Here is an 18,368-nt window from a genome sequence, read left to right as displayed (position 1 = left end):
CACTTTGTTGGGCTTTGCGCTAGTTGTGAAGCACTCACACGTTGCTATTCTCTGGCATTAGGGACCAAGAAAGAGACGGAAAACGACTTATCAGGCGCCGGCAACTGACTTTCGCCGTTACACCAATGCGTATTGCCTCAACTGCGCAAGCGCCGCCGCCCGCCGCCGACCGGGGCTGCGTGGGGGTGGTGGGGGGCGAGGACAGAGCCTATGACTGCACTTCCGGCGCGGGGCTGGGCCGACTTCCAGAGTCAGAACCCGGACAGCGGCAATGGCGATTTTCAGTGTGTATGTGGTGAACAAAGCAGGCGGCCTGATTTACCAACTGGACAGCTACGCGCCACGGGCCGAGGCTGAAAAAACTTTCAGTTACCCGCTTGATCTGCTGCTCAAGCTACATGACGAACGTGTGCTGGTTGCCTTCGGCCAACGCGACGGAATCCGGGGTGGGCTAGACTCGGGCCCGGGGGGCGGGGCCGGTACTGCGGAAGTAGGCTGGTGTCTCGTGGGAGGGGGCGAGGGGGAGGGGCCAGGTCCCTAGTTTCCGCAGCGGAATCCGCTGCATGGGGACTTCGTTGACCTTTGCCTCACCTCTTCAGTGGGGCACGCAGTGCTGGCCATCAATGGCATGGACGTGAATGGCAAATACACGGCTGATGGGAAAGAGGTGCTGGAGTACCTGGCCAACCCTTCTAACTACCCGGTGTCCATTCGGTTCGGCCGACCCCGCCTTACCTCCAATGAGAAGCTCATGCTGGCCTCTATGTTCCACTCGTAAGTTCCCCAACGCTGCCTGTATTCCTGCACTTGGCTCTTAAGCTGGCCGGGTGAGTGTGGCTTTGTGGGCAGTCTCCTGAGCGTCAATGCTTACCTTTCTCTGCCTCCTTTCAAATCGTCAGTTTTTGTGTTAAAAGAAAAAACTCATTCAGTATGAATAGGTTTTAGGTAATACTGGCAGTGGTGTGATCTTGCTGAAGTCAGCTTCTCGTCTCTGATCCTTAGTTTCTTCATCTTTATAGTAATGTAATTGAACTAAATGAACTTTTAAAAATTTTTTCTGCTTTGAACTGTGGACTAAGATGTGTTGGGTATGCATAGCCTCAGGGTAAGTAACCATGGCACATATCCCCAGTGCTAATTTTACCTAACGTTTTCAATGTAAAATGTTTTATATCAAAGTGTGGATTACAGTAAGTCCTCACGACCTCCTCCATAGGTTCTGCGACAAAGTGAAAGGAAGTACAGTTGGTACTTACAAGATGGACTAGGGATGTGACTCCCACACATAACTTGACTCTCCCAAAACAACTAGTCATCCCTTGGTATCTGCAGGAAATGATTCCAGGATCCCTGCAGATACCAACACCTGTTGGTGCTCAAGTCCCTTTTGTAAAATGACATAGAACAATGCATACATTCGGCCCTCCACATCTACCAAGTCCCAGTCGAGGGTCAAAAATACTGTATTTGATCCAGGGTAGGTTGAATCTTCGGATGCAAAACCCAGGGATAGGGAGGGCTGACTGTATATTTATTGGAAAAAAATTTCATATAAGTGGACCTGTGCAGTTCAAACCCATGTTCAAGTGTCAACTGTGTAACAACCAGTTTTACCGTAGGCTAATTGATATGAACAAGAGTTCCTATGGCAGCTCATCAATGTTAAAATAAGACGATGTTAATCGAGGACCTGCTGTAAAATCCATGCAGAATTCAAATGAATTTTAAAGAAATTTTGATGCTGCTTCTAGGCAGTTCACACTGCCTCTTCTGACTCAGGCCATAATGTAAACTCAGCAGATAGGATCACTTCAGTGGAAAAGTTTGGGAAGCACTCCTCCCTTACAGCAGTGGGGTGCATTCCCAGCTTTGCCTCCTTTGCAAATAGGCTGTTCGCAATCGGCTCCCAGCTGTCTCCTGAACAGGGCAGCTCAGGCATTGAGATGCTGGAGACAGACACATTCAAACTACACTGCTTCCAGACACTGACAGGTATGAGTCTCCAGATAGGCCAAAGGGATGCAGTGGGGCAGGTTGGGGGAGGGGATTGATTGACCAAAGACAGATTTGGTAAGCAGTGAGGGGTGGGGGTAGCTTTTCCTGGGACAATTGCACAGACATATCTATTTGTTTTGTGAATCCAAAGCTAATATTTAACCTGACGCTGATTTTGTCCACATCACCCAGTATGCTCAGTCCTAGTTATCCTGTGCGCAAATACAACTCACTTAGTGTTGTCTCATGTTGCACACATTTTGGAAGGTGTGTTGTTCCAAAATGAAATTTGAATGCTAAATGGAAATGACCTTTGAATCACGAGTGTCATTGCTTCACTCCTTTAATACAGATAATTGAAAATTGCCTGAGTTTGTCCCCTCTCTGGCACTTTCTGCTGAGGGACACCAAAACCAGAAGTGACAGAACTAGAATTCAAAGCCTGGTCTCAGTCAGCTGGGTGATGTGATAAAGTCACTTCAATTCTCTGGTCTCACCTATAGATGTAAAATCTTGCCTTTCCTTCTTTGTGGAGCAATAAGGACAAAATAATAATGGGATTATGAAAGTGCTTTGCAAAATTTAAAGTGCCGTACAAACACAGGATGACATTATTTGCTGCATTCTCTACCCTTTGGTAACCATTCCTGGCCCCTCTCCAGGAATCAAGTTTGTGGTGTTAGCAGACCCTAGACAAGCTGGAATAGATTCTCTTCTCCGAAAGATTTATGAGATTTATTCAGACTTTGCCCTCAAGAATCCATTCTACTCCCTGGAAATGCCCATCAGGTAGGTAGTTGGTCTCACTCCCCAGATCAAAGCCTCCTTGCCCCTCCCTGTGTGCTCTTCAAAGTCATGTTGAAGTGTAATAGAGTTATTTTTAAATAAAAGTGAGTAGCCTTTTACTTATTTTAAGAAACCAGAGACTTTTATTGGTGTTTATATCCTTCAAGCAGGCTCTGCCTCTGTACCCAAAGTGGGGAGAGAGCCTCACTTTGTTCTTATTTGTGCCTCCTGGACCTGGTATAGGTGTGAGCTGTTTGACCAGAACCTGAAGTTAGCCCTGGAGGTGGCAGAGAAGGCTGGAACTTTTGGACCTGGGTCATAGGCTGAACCTGCAATGGACACCCCTCCCCACAAATTCTGAGAGATCCTGCAGCAGGGGTCCTGCTGTTTCCACTCCAGTGGAGAGCCCAGAAGCCTTGTTAGTGCACTTGAGAATGGGAGGATGTTGAGCCTGATGATGTGTACTGATCCCCAAGCCTTAAGAGCATGCTTTCTTCCCTCCTGTATCTATCATGGTCCTACTTCCCAACTCTGTAGATTTATTTATGGAGGAGGTAGGCCCATAAATGCTGTAATAAACATTCCTTTGATCTCAGTGTTTGCTGTCCTAATTGGTGGTTTTAGGGGAAAGGCCCAGGAGTGGAGATAGGAATGATAAGGCAATTCTGGGAAGATGAGATATTCTAGTAGAAAACAAATGTATTCATGAAATGAACATGGGACCTTGAATCAGAAGCCTTGAGTCTAGTTCAGAATTGCTCCTGATTTCCTAGGGTGGTGGTAGTGGTGGTGACGATGACAATGGACCATTTATCAAGTGTTTACAGCCAGGCTTTACTGCTTTATCTCACTTAATCCTCATCCAAACCTCAGGGGGTACATTCTGTTACAGATGAGATTTAGCAAGGTAAATCTGTGCCTCCAACTCTCAAAACTAACCACAGTCTGAGTCTGAACCCAGGCTTTTTGACTACACTATTAGCCACTGTTATACTGCCTCACTCCATCAAGTTACTTAATCTGCCTGAAATCCAAAAACGTCATCACTGAAATTATGAAAGTGCTTTGCAAAATTGAAACACAGGATGCAACTGCAAACACAGGATGACATTATTTGCTGCATTCTCTATCCTTTGGTAACCATTCCTGGCCCCTCTCCAGGAATTCATCTTTGAATTATGCAGTGTTAAGTTGAAGGCAAAGGAGACAGTGAACTTAAAGGAGTCCAAATCAGCTTCGCATTCCAGGGAAATGAAGTCTCTCCCTTTGGGGGTGGAAAGAGTGGACACAGAGAAAGTATTTTCCAAAGAAAGCTGTTTCCGCCTGATACCCCTTTTGAAAAAAATGACTCACTGACAGATTTGAGTATCAAATCTAGTTTTAATCTTCTATAACAAGTCTTCCCACCCTCCCACCCATACCCCCCTATTGTACCCAGGGTTATTATGATAAAAGTGTTCCTCTTTTCACTTGGAGCCTGAGTTATTGGCAGTAGCAGTTTCCCCCCTGTGGAAAGGCCTTAGGACAGGAGGCAGGAGCCATTGGTGCCCTGCAGCTGCAGGAGGAGCCTCAAGTCAGGTGGGGAGGTGTGGAAGGGGGTAGGGCAGGGCCCAGGAGAGAAGAAGGATATAGGAGACTCCTTGACTGCAGGGGTTTCCTGCTTGTAGGCAGAAAATAGGAGCTAATGGAGTCTAAGAACAAAGATTGTGTTTTAAATAGAGCATAGGATGGGGAGCTGGGACCTCATTAGGCACTAATAAATTCTGCACCACCTGGGCTAGGGAAAAGGAGCAGAAAAGGGAAGTCACAGGTTCAGTGCTAGCCAGCTTAGCCCCCTCCCTCTTCCCACCCCGTGCAGGTGAAAGGTCACAGGTGAGAGAAGATGCTCTGGAACCTGCACTTCACTCAGCCTTCTTGGGCACTCGGCCCATCTTAGTGCGGATGTTTCGTAGGAGGAAGAAGGCAGCTGTACTGGCTGCACAGATCACTTCAGCCACCCAGAAGGCTGTGCTCCAGCTGTAGTGCTTGGCGATGGTGCTGAAGGGCAACCCAGCCAGAAAGCCGCCCACTGCCAGGGAGAAGGGGAAGAGCCCAAGTCATTTGTGAAGCTAGAGCCAGTGGGGCCTTCCCTAGCCTCTACCTGTTCTATGCGGAGGCGAGGTAGAGACTCTAGAGGGTACCACTTACCATTGGCCATGAGTCCCACAACGGCATGGGAAGTGCCACACAAGTTGGGAGGGGCACTCTCGTTCGCTATAACTCCGAACAAGGCAATGGGACCATAACAGGAGAAACCAAACACAGCTCCCAACAACAGGATCCAGAGCTGCAATAGCAGTGCAGGATAGTATTTAGAGTCTGAGAAAGCCTACCTACCTAAACCTGCCAGAAAGAGGAATGCTTGGTCCCCAGGAACCAATACTGGTAAGGAGACAGTGACCTCCCTCATCCCACTTCCCAATACAATTCATAGTGCATAGCTGGAGGAGTGGATGCCACACTGAGCCAACCCAGGGGCCTGTGTGGGTAGGTGAAGACGGTACAGAAACCATCCCTCCAAGTTAGAGGCTGTCTCTTCTCAGAATGTACGCAAGCTCAATTAGAAAGGGCCAAGGCAGAGTGGCTAGGACAAAGGTGAGAGAAACCAGAGATAAAGATAAAGCACCTCATGTTCCTTAAAGCCTGTGAGCTCAGCGAGAGGGTGAAGAGCTGGAGTCCAGAAAGTAAAATCCTAGAAGACCATAGGGAAGAGAAGAAAACCAGGCCCAAAGTTGAGGGTCACCAAGTACAAAAGAGGAACTGAGGTACAAACAACTGAAAAGGGAAATCTGAGAGGCAAAGAAAATTCTGGGCCAGACTGGAGCCAGGGAGGAGACTGAGTCAGTGACCCTTGCTTTCTCATCCTTATGCCTTCCCTAGGCCGGGCCCTCCTTATTTACCTTGGGGGAGTCACTGGTCACAGTTACTCGGAAGAGATACATTGACACTGTCATACCAGCCATCATGAACAGCAACAGGCCATGGCGAGGGTTCCCATAGATGGACAGCCCTGCCTGTGGAGATAGTCCCAGCAATGTCAGGCCCTAAGAGCAGCAGAGAACCCCCACACATGGACTCTGACACAGCAGGCCTCTGTCGACAGGTCTTTGGTAATCCCACACAGTTCTTGGCCCGGGCAGCTCTGGGAGGCCCTGGGACCTGCTCATTATGTTCTGAGGCCAAACTCCACAATATCCCTTCCTCTACTTGGGGCAGGCTTGGGACACGTGCTGGCAAGCTGTACCCAGTCCCTTCCCAGCCCCAGTTTTCCTGAGGCTGTGGAGAAGCCCACTGCTAGGCTGAGAGAAATTCTGGCTCTCCTTAATATCAATTAAAACCTTTTCCCCAAGAGCCTTATCTCTACATCCCTAGCAAAGAAGAGGAGCCTGGACTCATTCCCACCTTACCCAGCCTAAACAAGCATATGCCAACCTGCCTGTGCCCTAGGACTCCCACCTGTCTGGTGCCTGTCCCAGTCATGCTGGGAAGATTTAAAGAGATCCTCCTCCGTCCTGTCCCCTCTGCCCACTCACCTTTGCCATGGCCCGGTCTGACAGGTAGCCAGCTGCGATGCTGCCTACAAGGCCCCCCACCTCCAGGGCGCTCATGTAGGAGCTCCCTGCAGTGGGTGTTGTGGCGGGAGAGGGAAAGGAAGGGTGTTAGACATTGGGGTTACCCAGATTGGCTTAAACCCAGAGAGGTAAAGGGTCCCCAAGGGTGACTGGCCCTGGCTGCCTGAGTAGCGCCCAGCCTTAGGGAAGAAGGGGGATAAAGAGAAGCCGAGCCTGAATTTCCCATTCCCTGCATTGGTTCCTGCTCCCTATGCCCACCCCTGTCCCAACACTCATCTTACCCACGAGGGCTGACTGTCCTTTCTCCTGGATAAGGAAGAACTGGCCCCAGTCAGTACAGCAGGTCTTTACTCCAAACACCACAAGGTAGCCAGTGGAGAGAACCCACAGGTAGGGGGACAGCAGCAGCTCCTGTAAGGTACTCTCCTCCTTCAAGGAGCCTAGGGTAAGAGGAGGCCGTGCCTCAGGCTCTGCTGCTGCTGCCCTTTCGCCACTGAGCCCCCACCACTCATTAACCAGCCACAGGAGCAGAGTCCATCACATAGCCAGGGGTCAGCAGGAAGATACCCGCGCACCCACTGCTCTGCCCTCTCCCCTCCACTGCAAGACTCAAGAAAGGAAAGACACTGAGGACCAGCACAGATGGAGGAAGGCACCCAAGCCACTTAAGCTTAATGCTGTCCAGGACAGGGAAGTCTGGCTCTGTTGTGAGGAAGGACCAGGATATAATATGAATCATGGCATTTGTTGGCTCTGCCATTTGTCTGGTACTTAACTGCCTCTTGGGATGCAGTTTTACCTACTTCCCACCCACTCTTCATTACCATCCATCCCCCTACATCCATTGGCTAGCACAGGGCCAGGCATACATCAGTCCTTAAACTCTGCCAAATGAATGATGAAAGCTGCCAAGTGGTCAGCTCGGGTGGGTGCTCACCCTTCTTGCCCCTGGAGGGGGTGGGGTCCAGGTTTCGGAGTCCAACATCAGCAGGTTCATTGTGGATGAGCAGGAGACAGAGGAAGGAGACAACCACACATAGTGCCCCAGACAGGGCCAGCGTGCTGCGCCAGCTATAACTCTGTGCGAGGATGGTTGCCAGAATAGGGCCCAGCCCTCCAGCCAGGTTCATGCTGGTTGACAGGATGGCCCACCAAGTGCCAAACTGAGATGGCTCAAACCACTGTGGGGCAGAGGGGGACAGAGTAGGTGCCCAGCCTACAGTCCATGTTGAAGGAGGGATCAAGTGGGGCAGACCCAGAAGCTCACATTACAGGGATGAAGGAGAGGGTGCTTCTACTTGGCAGGGCCATTTCCCTCATTTGCCACCTGATCTCACCATGTTCAGGCTCCTAAAATATCTTGACAAGTAATAGGAGCTGGACTGGGACTCCTGAGGAACATGCTCTGGGTGGGGGTGGTGGTGCCAGTGCTCCCACATGCTCTTCAGGTTTCCTCTAGGCCAGGAGTGTGTCCAAACTGCGGCCCATGATCCATGGTTAATTGGCCCGCAGCAAATTCCAAAAATATATTTAGTTAAGTAAACCAGGTGAGGCAATACGTACTTCACCTTGAGTGAGTGGCCCAGCTGTTTGTGTATTTTAGCGCATATGGCCCTTGGTGAAAACCGTTGAAAAAAGTTTGGATACCCCTGCTCTAGGCGAAACTAAACAGGTTTCTTGGGAATAGACACTCACCTTCCGCAGGACCTTCCCACATGGGGGCCATCCCAGCCCCTGTGCAAGGCCATTGAGGAACCAGAGAGCAGTGAAGACAGGCACTGTGAAGCTCCAGGAAAAGACTATGTTGACCAGGCCAACCAGGAGCAGCCCAGAAGAGAAGAGCCAGCGAGCGCTCATCTGGTCAGACAGCACCCCACTCACAAACTTGCTGATGGCATAGGCTGCTGACTGGCTGCTGGTGATGAGCCCTGCAGGGAAAAGGAGCAGCGAAGAGGACACCTGGGGGGTTAGAGGCCAGAGCAAAAGCACAGAAGGGGTTAAGGAAGCATGGGGTCAGGTGAGTAGAGGTGCCCAGCAAGGTGAGACAACTCCTTCTAAGAGGAATAGGAGGAGCCTATGCTGGAATCCAGACACTTGTTCATGGAACCCTGCTACTCTTCTTGCCTCACCATCAGCATTAGCCCCCGGCTGACCTATGACTTTTCAGCCTCTTGGAGAGTTCAAGCTACAGCTGTCAGGGGGCAGGAAGGAGGCAGGACAGGGCAGCTCCCCTCCCTGGGATTTGCATATGCCTGATTCCTCCCTCACCATGCATGCCAACCCAGGGCCTCTGGCAGTTCTGTTGCCCCACCTTTGAACATGGGGCAAAGGGCTTAGAATTGGAGGCAGGGACCCTATTCCTCCTGAAAGGTAACCTGCTAGGCCACATGAAATCATTGTGCCAACTCCTCAGTTCCCAATGCTCACAGTGTTAGTGGCCAGCATGCACCCTGCGATCCTAGTTAGCATGCACCCACACAGATGTGTGTATTCAGAACTCTAAACAGACTCAGCATAAACAGTGTGCTGGGGGCACATGTGGATCACAGACTCATCAGATAAGCAGTCCTCCTCCGACACGCGTGGATCATACTCAGGATCCTTCACCCACATCCATACACGGATCTCAGAGCCTCTTCATCCGATACATGGAAACTGTCCTCTAGCCTTTGCTGTGCAAACATTCCACACACAATACATGCCTGTCCACACCACATTGTCACAAACACTCATCCTGCTGGTCCTGTGTCCCACCACCCTGCTCTTCCAGGGCTCACCCAAGTCATCCTTGTCCAGAGGGATCTCCTCCACCAAGGACGGCATGACAAAGGAGAAGGTCTTGCGGTTGAAGTAGTACAGGCTGTAGCCTCCGAACATGGCCGAGAAGATCACAATGCGGTAATAGCCGTAGCCTCGGGCTGCCATGGTGGAAGCCAGCAGGCCCTACTGGCTAGGACACGGGCCTCTGACCACAGCTCCTGCTTGTGGTCAGATCTCAGTGCCCAGATCTGCTGAGTTAGGCTTGTTCTGCTCCCTCCTCCACCCAGCCTCCCAGGCTCCCTTTATAGCCCCCTTCTGGACAATCATTAAGCCTGGGGAGGTTCCTGAACCCAGTGTCCTGAGGAAGACAAGAAAACAGATTATTGACAGCCAAGCTGTGGGGGCTCAGAGGGAGGCAGTGCCTGTGAGCCAGCCCAGCACCCTGTGTCCCCACGATTTCTGCCTTTCCTTGCTCTTCCTTGTTCACCTGTGAAATCAGCTGTGATTAAAGGCTCAACCTAATTACTTTTGTCTGCTTGAGCCCAGGGGACGCAGGGGTGGGATGCGTACAGTAGCCCTTTCTATCCCTGTTCCCTCAGTCACTACCTTCTCATTTATTCAACAAAAGTTTATTGAGGGTTTTACTGGTTACCAGGCACTGCACCAGGTACTGGGTTAGTTTCTAAACACATACATTCAATCAGACACATAACTCCCAATAACCCCACTTCCAAGTCTTCTAGAGCTGACCTCAAGCCCTGTAACTCCCTGTAACTTTTTATTGATAGCTGCAGAGTTGTAAGCCAGCAGGAACTTCCCAATTCACTGTAACATCTAAAACCCTACTAGGAGGCTGGGGTTGTAGTAGGGTCACTGAGCTGCCTCTGGTCCCCTTTACCCTGCGATATTAGCGCGGGCTTCCGTCCGGCTGGCTGGGGGCTGCAGAGTGGGTGACTAGACTACCTGTGAGCGGGAAAACGCACCCATAGACTTCCGGGGGCAGTGCCGAACCGCCCAGCTTCCCAGGGTCCGGGTGGCATGCCCCGCGGCTTTTCCGCTAGGCTGGGAAAGCAACTGGAGCAGAAGACAGGCGCAAGCCGAGCAGAAGACCGATCACACGTAGTCTCCCGGAGGCATCACTTCAGGCGCTGAGTGGCTCAGCCCGACAGGGTGGAGCCAGGCGGCAAGAATGGGTAGGAAGGAGAGAGGCGGCGGGCTCTCGGCATCTGCCCAGCTCCGTGTCCTCAAGCTACCCAGGACACCAGAGTCGCGCTGGGAATGAATCCTGGCCCGGGTGCAGGAGCTGAAGAAGTGCGGAGTCACAGAACTGATGCGACGTAAAATAAAGGAGCAGGCGTGTGTGCTGGTCACTGGCAGTGCCTCGGCAGCCCCCAGACCCAAGAATTGCTCCCCCACCGCGGAAGGGGTAGCCGCAGGAATAGATCCGGGTTGTATCAAAAGTTACGGAAACCTTTATTGGGGCTCCAGCAAAGGAGCCCCATGATCTGAGAATCCCCCTCCAGTCCCACTCTCAGGAGACGCCTCCCCCTACCTGAACAGAAGCGGGGGCCGCAATAGGACTGGGCGGGGCCGGAGGGCGCATGCGCAGTGGATTGGGCGGGGCCTCCGCCTGAGTTTCCGCGTCTCCGAGAGCCGAGTCCACCCTGTAAGAATTTAGACTTACCAAGCGGGTCGCACTGCTCCTGGGGCGAAGACAGCGCCCCTTAGGGGCTGGACTCGTGTGTTTCCCATCTTCAAAAACTTTTTAGTGACTGCCTCTCCCTACCAATCATTGTCCCCGAGATTTCACAGTCTGGGAAAGGTCTAGTAAGAGAACACAGTATTTTCTGTAAGAAATTAATGCAGTTCTCAATAAGCACAATTTGAACATTTAACCTGTGGTTAGACTGTTTGGGACAGAGGTAAAACAAAATAAACGTTTAAAGTACCTGGCCCGGAGTAAACCTTAAATTCTAATCCCAGATCCACTGCATTATAAGCGTGTGACCTTGGGTAATCTCCATGAGCTCCCGTTTCTTACCAGACTCATAGGTTCGTTGTCAGGATTCAATACAAGATTTAGATAAGAGTTCAGAAAATTTAGATTAATCACTTTCATAGAACCCGCCGAAGAATTGCTTAAAACATTTTAAGTGCTCCAAAGTTGAGAGCAAAGATCTTTTAGACTGGGAAGGTGGTCAGGGAAGGGAAGAGATGAAGGTGAGATAAAATGGGACAATTTGTGGCTGAACTTCACAATTCAACATGTATCTACTGAGCCAGAGCCTACAGTGTATTAGGCACTGCATTTTCATGGCGGTAGATCAGAGGACCAGGCGAATGAGTTTCTCTAAAACAAAACCAGACCAAAGAGTTCCTACTTTATCTAATAGACAGCCATTTAAGTATTTTTCCCTAACTTATATTTAGAGTAAAATATAAAAAACGCACAAATCTTAAGCATACAGCTCAATGATTTTTTAAACGTATATATTAATGCCTCTGTAACCAACACCCAGATTAAGTTAACTTTCCTATCATTTTATTTTGGAAATTTTCAAACATATAAAAAAGTTGCAAGACTACTCTTCACCTCTGGAATGTTAATATTTTGATATGTTTTCCTAATATCTCTGTATACGCATAAATACACATTATTTGTTGTTGAACCATTTGAAAGTTAGTTGCAGATGTGAAACTTCACCCCTATGTATTTTGGCCTGTATTGCCCTAAAAACAAGGATATTCTTCTACATGACAATATAATTCTCACACTCAAAAAATATATTTGTTAATATACAGTCCAGGGCCAGCCCGGTTGCTCAGGCAGTTAGAGCTCCATGCTCCTAACTCTGAAGGCTGACGGTTCGATTCCCACATAGGCCAGTGGGCTCTCAACCACAAGGTTGCCAGTTCAATTCCTCGAGTCCCACAAGGAATGGTGGGCAACGCCCCCTGCAACTAAGATTGAACACAACACCTTGAGCTGAGCTGCCTCTCGGATGACTCAGTTGGTTGGAGCAGGTCTTCTCAACCACAAGGTTGCCGGTTCGACTCCTGCAAGGGATGGTGGGCTGCGCCCCCTGCAACTAGCAATGGCAACTGGACTTGGAGCTGAGCTGCACCCTCCACAACTAAGACTGAAAGGACAACACCTTGAAGCTGAACAGCACCTTCCACAACTAAGGTTGAAAGGACAACTTGACTTGGAAAAAAGTCCTGAAAGTACACACTGTTCCCCAATAAAGTCCTTCTCCCTTTCCCCAATAAAATCTTTTAAAAATAAAAAAATAAAACAGTTCCTACTTCAAGGTGCTCACAGATGAGTAGGAATCAACTCATGTTGAAATAATAATGGATTTAAATATATATATACAGTTCATATTTAAATGTCTCCAATTTTTCAAAAGATGTCTTTTAGAGCTTTTTAAAAATCTAGAATCCAATCAAGGATTATACATTGCATAAAGTTATCATAATTCTTTACTCTCTTATAATCCCATTTTAAGATCTTTCATGAGGCATTCTGGAGTGGCGCTGCTTGGGCTGGTGGCCAATTGCAGGATGAGGAGAATGGGGAGTGGTTTAATATTTCTGATAGGGGTCCCTGAAAGGATGAGTGCTGCCAAGGGGTCCCATCCTCACAGGGGTGAAGTGTTCAGCTTCCTTGATAACAATCCTGGATCTAGCAATTGGGAGGCAGCGGATTTAGGGGAAGAAGACAAGAAAATTAATGAAGAACTAGAGTATCAATATCAGCAAGGTATGGGTAGTAAATTATCAGGAAGATATTCATGACATTATAGACCTGGCTTCAATGAGGTAGAAGATCATGATGGAGAAGGTGATGTGGTGGGAGAAGGAGAAGGAGAAAAAGAGGAAGAGGAAGAGGAAGAGGAAGAAGAAGAAGATTCACTTGATCGTGAAAGTCCAGATGACTCTGAAAGTGAGTTACAGTCAGCGAAAGAAGAGTCTGCTGAAGAACTCCAAGCTACTGAGCACCCTGATGAAGTGGTAGATCCCCCTCACTCACACACACACACAAAAGATGCCAAAAGCAACTATAAAATGATGTTTGTTAAATCCAGTGGTTCATGACTCCCACTTAGTCTTTGTACTAAAAGCAAGCCTTATTGTTATAATGCACTGTGCTGGACTGCTCATAGAGCACAGATTTTTGTATTATAACTTTTTAAAAGGCCGGTTTAAATAATTACAAAGAATGTTTGCTTTCAGATGCCATGTGTTACTTTTTTATGGGTATGACTTTTATAAAGAGTAAGAGTTGTATAAAATAAGAAATAAACACGATATTCAGTTTCCTTTCATATTGGCATTATCAAATCTCTGATATCATATTTTCCCCCCTTCAAATACACTTATGGAGGAGACACTATTTTTTGTTTGTGGTAGCTGCTTCATCTTTTATTGTTCTTTTATATTTTTCTCTTATAAATTTATCTGATACTGTGATGTGTTCATGAAAAATATTATTTTATTATACTTTGTTACAGTAGTGCTATTCATCGTGGATATTTCTACTGCCAACAATCTAAATTAATGTTGGCATAAGATTAGGTACTTAGTTTACACTTACTAATTCAGCTCTACTCTTTGGACCGAAGCAACATGGGATGCGATACTTTCACATCTGTTAGAATGGAGTTACAACTGTCATACATTTGAAATATTATGATCCCTAGCAGTCTTTATATAATTTGAATTGCATTGTACGCTAGATTTTTAAAATAAAATTTAGCCAGTTTTTACAGAAGAAATTATTTCTCTGATTGTTTGGTTCTATCTATGTAAAATTAGATTTTTTAACAAAGTAATATGTGATCAAAGTTGATTTTCTTCGTAAGCCCTAAATAAAGAGAAAGCAGTTTCACATATAAAAAAGAAAAAGAAGAGAAAAAATATTTCATGACTTTCATATCTTTCAAGAGTCTAGCTCAGTTGTTTCGCAGAATGTCCTTCAATATAGACTTCTTAGATACTTTTTGCAATAAGGATCACGTTAAACAATTGTGGCAATAGTACTGTAGAGATGATGGTGTGTCCTTCTCAGTGTACCACATCAGGAGGCATGTAATAATTTGGTCTTTTAATTAAAATGGTATCCACTTGATTTCAATAGTATAAAGGTACCTCTTTGTACTTAGCGATCTATGGGACCATACTTTGATACTGTGGAAATATCCTGTTCCAACAATCTTTCACCCAGTGGTTTTTGTTTTGTTTTGTTTTGTTTTTAAAGATTTTATTGGGGAAGGGGAACAGGACTTTTTGGGGGTACAGTGTGTACTTCCAGCACTTTTTTTTTTCCAAGTCAAGTTGTTGTCCTTTCAATCTTAGTTGTGGAGGGCGCAGCTCAGCTCCAGGTCCAGTTGCCGTTTTTTTCTAGTTGCAGGGTGTGCAGCCCACCATCCCTTGCGGGAGTCAAACCGGCAAACTTGTGGTTGAGCAGACGCGCTCCAACCAACTGAGCCCTCTGGGAGCTCAGCGGCAGCTCAGCTCAAGGTGCCGTGTTCAATCTTAGTTGCAGGGGGCACTGCCCACCATTCCTTGTGGGACTCGAGGAATTAAACTGGCAACCTTGTGGTTGAGAGCCCACTGGCCCATGTGGGAATCGAACCGTCAGCCTTCGGAGTTAGGAGCATGGAGTTCTAACTGCCTGAGCCACCGGACCGGCCTTCACCCAGTGGTTTTAGCACCCATGGATAATTCTTGCCTGAATCATTTATTAATATGATGGTTGCAAATGAGGATTTTTCTCATTCTATTATTCCTTCTATATTTATGAGTTTGTATTCTTCTGTAAAGAGCTTGTCCCCCTTACCCTCCCCACTTTAAAAAGATTCGTATCATTGTATTTGATGTATTATAATCTGTGCCTACTATTATCTATATTAATGCTCAAATTGTCACACATTTGGCCAGTGGGAGCCCCATATATGTTTAACTTTTAAATTATTTCTACTGTTCAAGCTATACGTTATCATTAGCATAAACTTGGAAAAGACAAAAAAAGAAGTTTTAAAAGCCAGCAGAAGATTGCCTCTTAAAATCGAGCATTTCTGTTTTTATTCTTTTTTGTATACATAGGTGTATACATATATATCTTAGAATACATAAATACAATTTTTCCCATTGAGTTGAAATTGTCTGTTTATTTGTCAGCCGCCCCAACTACATAAATTCCCCAAATATGGACTATGGCTCCTTTACCACTCTACCCAGCTAGTGTTTGGTACAGAACAAATGTTTTGTAAGTTAGTAGATAAGCAATCAGTCACATCATCTAAACATTTTATATCTTGATTTTTTTCTATTATTGCATAAACATATTTTACAGAGTTAAAGACTTTGACCTGAGAGAAGTAAAACACTCAAAGAGCTGCTTGCTAAGAATTAGTTTGCGATAGAGGAACAACAGATGGAAGGGACAGAGACTGGACAGAGTAATGTGAAGTACTAAGAGTTCCCACTAGAGAGAGAACAATGGGTCAGAAATCTTACCTCAGCCACTGCTGATGCTACTAGCTGGCTAGAAGGTCTCAGAGGTCAACCAGAGCAAGAAAGTGTGGGGAAGTTGCTCAGCCACATTTGTAAGGACAGAGACACCTGACAAGAGCCCTGAAAACAGCACAGAAACAGAGCTTAACAGGGCTTCAGCACCTGCAATATTTACTTAGGTAGAATCCTGGACCTCTTCTCAGCCACAGTTCATGCTAAGTTATTTCCCAGTCTTCTCCCATTTCAGTTCCCTCAAATAAAATATGGACTGTATAACCCACTTCAGCATAGCTATGAGAATGAAATGAGAAAACATTATTTAAAAAGAAGAAGAAAAAAAAGAAGGAGAAGAAGAAGAAAGAGAAGAAGAAGAAGAAGGAGAAGAAGAAGAAGGAGAAGGAGAAGGAGAAGGAGAAGAAGAAGAAGAAGAAGAAGAAGAAGAAGAAGAAGAAGAAGAAGAAGAAGAAGAAGAAGAAGAAGAAGAAGAAAAGGAAAAAATTGTAAAAGCATCTTATGGTCAGGTCATAGTAGGGACTCAAATGCTAGTTTTCTCACTCCCTATTTCCCAAGAAATAGAGAAATAGGAAAGGAAATGAGAAGATGACATCCAAAAAAAACAAGGCAGACTTTACTAAGGGATAATAAAAACTATTGTGAATAAATGTAAATCATGCTATATGCCTGAAAAAGAAACTATGATTTTGATACTGTCAAAATGTCAATCCTTCCAAATTCATTTGGAGTTTTAAAGCAATTCCAATCAAAATCTCAATAGGATTTCTTGAAAATTGGACAAAATTTTTTAAAAATAATCTGGAGGAAAAAAATAAGCATCAGAGTAAGAAACTTGACATAAAAAAACGGAGAGTTTCCACTGCCAAATATTAGCAATTCTCAGATTATGTAATTGTGTGGTTTAGAGCATAGCCAGGCATTAAAAGGAACAAGACGTACTAGAAACAGATCCTCGCATATGTGATTTTAACTATGATAAAGAAGACATCCCAAGTCAATGGGGGAAGGTAGATTAATTAATAAATGGTGTAAGATAATTGTTTAGGTATTTAGAAAAAAGCATTTTAGATCTATGTTGCACACCTGCAACAGAATATGTCAGATAAAGAATGCTATCAAAAAAATAAAACCACTAAATTTATCTTTTGGTAAGGAAGTACTTTCCAATCTTAAAAATAACTGAAGAAATCATCAAAGAAAATCACATTAGCTTTGACCACATTAAAACATAATAAGAAAGGATCCAAGATGGCAGAATAGATAAATGTTGTGCTTGCCTCCTCCTGCAATCACATTAAAATTACAACTAAATTATAGAACAATCAACCTGGAGAACCATCTGAAGTCTAGCTGAACAGAAACTTTATAACTAAAGATATCAAGAATAAGCCACGTCCAGACTATTAGGAGGGGCCTCTAGAGACATGCAACAGGCCAGCCCCATACCTCTGTTTGGCAGCAGAGAATTGGGTGGGATATCTCTGCCACAGAGATTCCCCCAGAGAAGCGAGGGATCCCAGCCCCACACCAGGCTTCCCAGCCCAGAGTACCAGAGCCAGGAAGAGGAGCCCCCACATTTGGCTGTGAAAACAATGGGGACTTTGACCATCTGGGCGGAATAGAAGGCTGCAGGAAACCTACACTTCCTTTTTAAGGATTCGTCCACAGACTCACTTGCTCACAGGCACTCACTCTGGGCATGGGTGGGGGGACAGTGACTCGGGGGACATCAGAGACTTATGGGGAGAAGCTAAGTTGTATGGCTGCAGGGCGAGGACTGGAGGGACAGTCACCATTTTTCATGTGTGAGGTCATTCTCCCATGCAGCTGGTAGGCTGACACCATCTTTCCTGTGTTGAGCTCTCCCTCCACATCCATGGCCAAGTCTGAATCTGCATTGGTGTGGTGAGCTCCACTCCCTCCACCCACATGACTGCCTGGGACCCCCACCTCTTGTCTGCAGGTTCCATGTGGGTGGTGGCTGGCCTCTGAGACTTTTGCTGAGTAGCTCTAGGCTCAGCACTGACACCAAACCAGAATCTACATTAAACTGGTGAACACATCTTGTCCCACCATGGTGACTCCCTGAGACCCCACCTCATCCAACTCGTGTACCACAGAAGGCTTTATCTGTGGCTGAACCTTACAGGACCTGGCATGTGGCAGCAGGACCTGGGGTGTCTGGCTTTTTGTGAAGCTGCCCCAGGCTTGGTACTGGTGGCAGCCACCCTCTGTTCACAGCATGGCCTCTCCCATGCACCTCCACATTTAACACAGGAGTGACCAACCATGAATTGCTTTGTAGCTTTTTCCTGGTAGTCCCTGTGTTGTCATAGGCAGCGGGTGACATGGGCCTGCACTGGAACGACTCCCAAGAGGCCCCATAACCAACATACTTGGAGGTTGGCTTCAGAGCACAGCAGAGTACCATCCAATTAGCCCCACAAGTAGCATACCCAAAGGGCAGTCTCAGCAGCCACCAGAGTCTGCTAGGGCAAATCTCACTCTGTGGGGCAAGTCCCCCACCCCACAACAGCCCATAAGCTGTGGATGTGGCCAAACCTCACAGCCAGTCAGCCTGAGGGTCAATCCCACCGACTGATGTGCCAATAGCAATCAAGGCTCAACAGTAATAGGAGGTCATACACAACATACACAAGGGACATTCCTGGAGCACTCGGC

The 18,368-nt window shown here is 46.8% G+C and overlaps 2 protein-coding genes and 1 pseudogene across 5 annotated transcripts; 2 read left to right on the top strand and 1 right to left on the bottom strand.

Moving 5' to 3' along the window:
- The first annotated feature begins 6 nt into the window (after positions 1–6).
- Positions 7–3,376, top strand: TRAPPC4 (trafficking protein particle complex subunit 4). Of its 3 annotated transcripts, XM_019716289.2 has the most exons (5): positions 7–446; positions 600–774; positions 1,889–1,992; positions 2,658–2,784; positions 3,025–3,376. In XM_019716289.2, the coding sequence occupies exons 1-5, from the start codon at positions 272–274 to the stop codon at positions 3,101–3,103; spliced, it is 660 nt and encodes a 219-aa protein (XP_019571848.1). In that variant the 5' UTR covers positions 7–271; the 3' UTR covers positions 3,104–3,376. The 3 variants fall into 3 exon arrangements, with proteins under 3 accessions (XP_019571848.1, XP_019571849.1, XP_074191448.1); XM_019716290.2 differs by lacking the exon at positions 1,889–1,992 and having other exon boundaries at positions 248–446; XM_074335347.1 differs by lacking the exons at positions 7–446; positions 1,889–1,992 and having other exon boundaries at positions 518–774.
- Positions 3,377–4,141: 765 nt separating this feature from the next.
- Positions 4,142–10,728, bottom strand: SLC37A4 (solute carrier family 37 member 4). Of its 2 annotated transcripts, XM_019716285.2 has the most exons (10): positions 10,136–10,728; positions 9,170–9,510; positions 8,088–8,320; positions 7,330–7,573; positions 6,674–6,832; positions 6,354–6,439; positions 5,721–5,834; positions 5,447–5,512; positions 4,969–5,107; positions 4,142–4,849 (listed from the first exon to the last, which is right to left on the bottom strand). In XM_019716285.2, exons 2-10 carry the CDS (start codon positions 9,315–9,317, stop codon positions 4,683–4,685), a joined length of 1,356 nt encoding a protein of 451 aa, XP_019571844.2. In that variant the 5' UTR covers positions 9,318–9,510; positions 10,136–10,728; the 3' UTR covers positions 4,142–4,682. The 2 variants fall into 2 exon arrangements, with proteins under 2 accessions (XP_019571844.2, XP_019571845.2); XM_019716286.2 differs by lacking the exon at positions 5,447–5,512 and having other exon boundaries at positions 9,170–10,728.
- Positions 10,729–12,767: 2,039 nt separating this feature from the next.
- LOC109437193 (small acidic protein) lies at positions 12,768–13,250 on the top strand (annotated as a pseudogene).
- The last annotated feature ends 5,118 nt before the right edge of the window (positions 13,251–18,368 follow it).

The sequence above is a fragment of the Rhinolophus sinicus genome, linkage group LG06 (genome assembly GCF_036562045.2).
Source record: "Rhinolophus sinicus isolate RSC01 linkage group LG06, ASM3656204v1, whole genome shotgun sequence".
NCBI lineage: Eukaryota > Metazoa > Chordata > Mammalia > Chiroptera > Rhinolophidae > Rhinolophus > Rhinolophus sinicus.
Note: the sequence above shows the minus strand (reverse complement) of the source record. Positions and strands in the feature narration are given on the sequence as shown.

What these genes read in the sequence shown, in the direction of transcription:
- SLC37A4 (XM_019716285.2), bottom strand. Translation starts at nt 9,317, where the DNA reads ATGGCAGCCCGAGGCTACGGCTATTACCGCATTGTGATCTTCTCGGCC. An exon ending in CCCCTCCAGGGGCAAGAAGG is followed by an intron (nt 6,833 to 7,329) that starts GTGAGCACCCAC and finishes CTCTTACCCTAG; the next exon opens with GCTCCTTGAAGGAGGAGAGT. An exon ending in AGGACAGTCAGCCCTCGTGG is followed by an intron (nt 6,440 to 6,673) that starts GTAAGATGAGTG and finishes CACCCACTGCAG; the next exon opens with GGAGCTCCTACATGAGCGCC.
- TRAPPC4 (XM_019716289.2), top strand. Translation starts at nt 272, where the DNA reads ATGGCGATTTTCAGTGTGTATGTGGTGAACAAAGCAGGCGGCCTGATT. An exon ending in CTGGCCTCTATGTTCCACTC is followed by an intron (nt 775 to 1,888) that starts GTAAGTTCCCCA and finishes CTTTGCAAATAG; the next exon opens with GCTGTTCGCAATCGGCTCCC. An exon ending in CTGCTTCCAGACACTGACAG is followed by an intron (nt 1,993 to 2,657) that starts GTATGAGTCTCC and finishes GCCCCTCTCCAG; the next exon opens with GAATCAAGTTTGTGGTGTTA.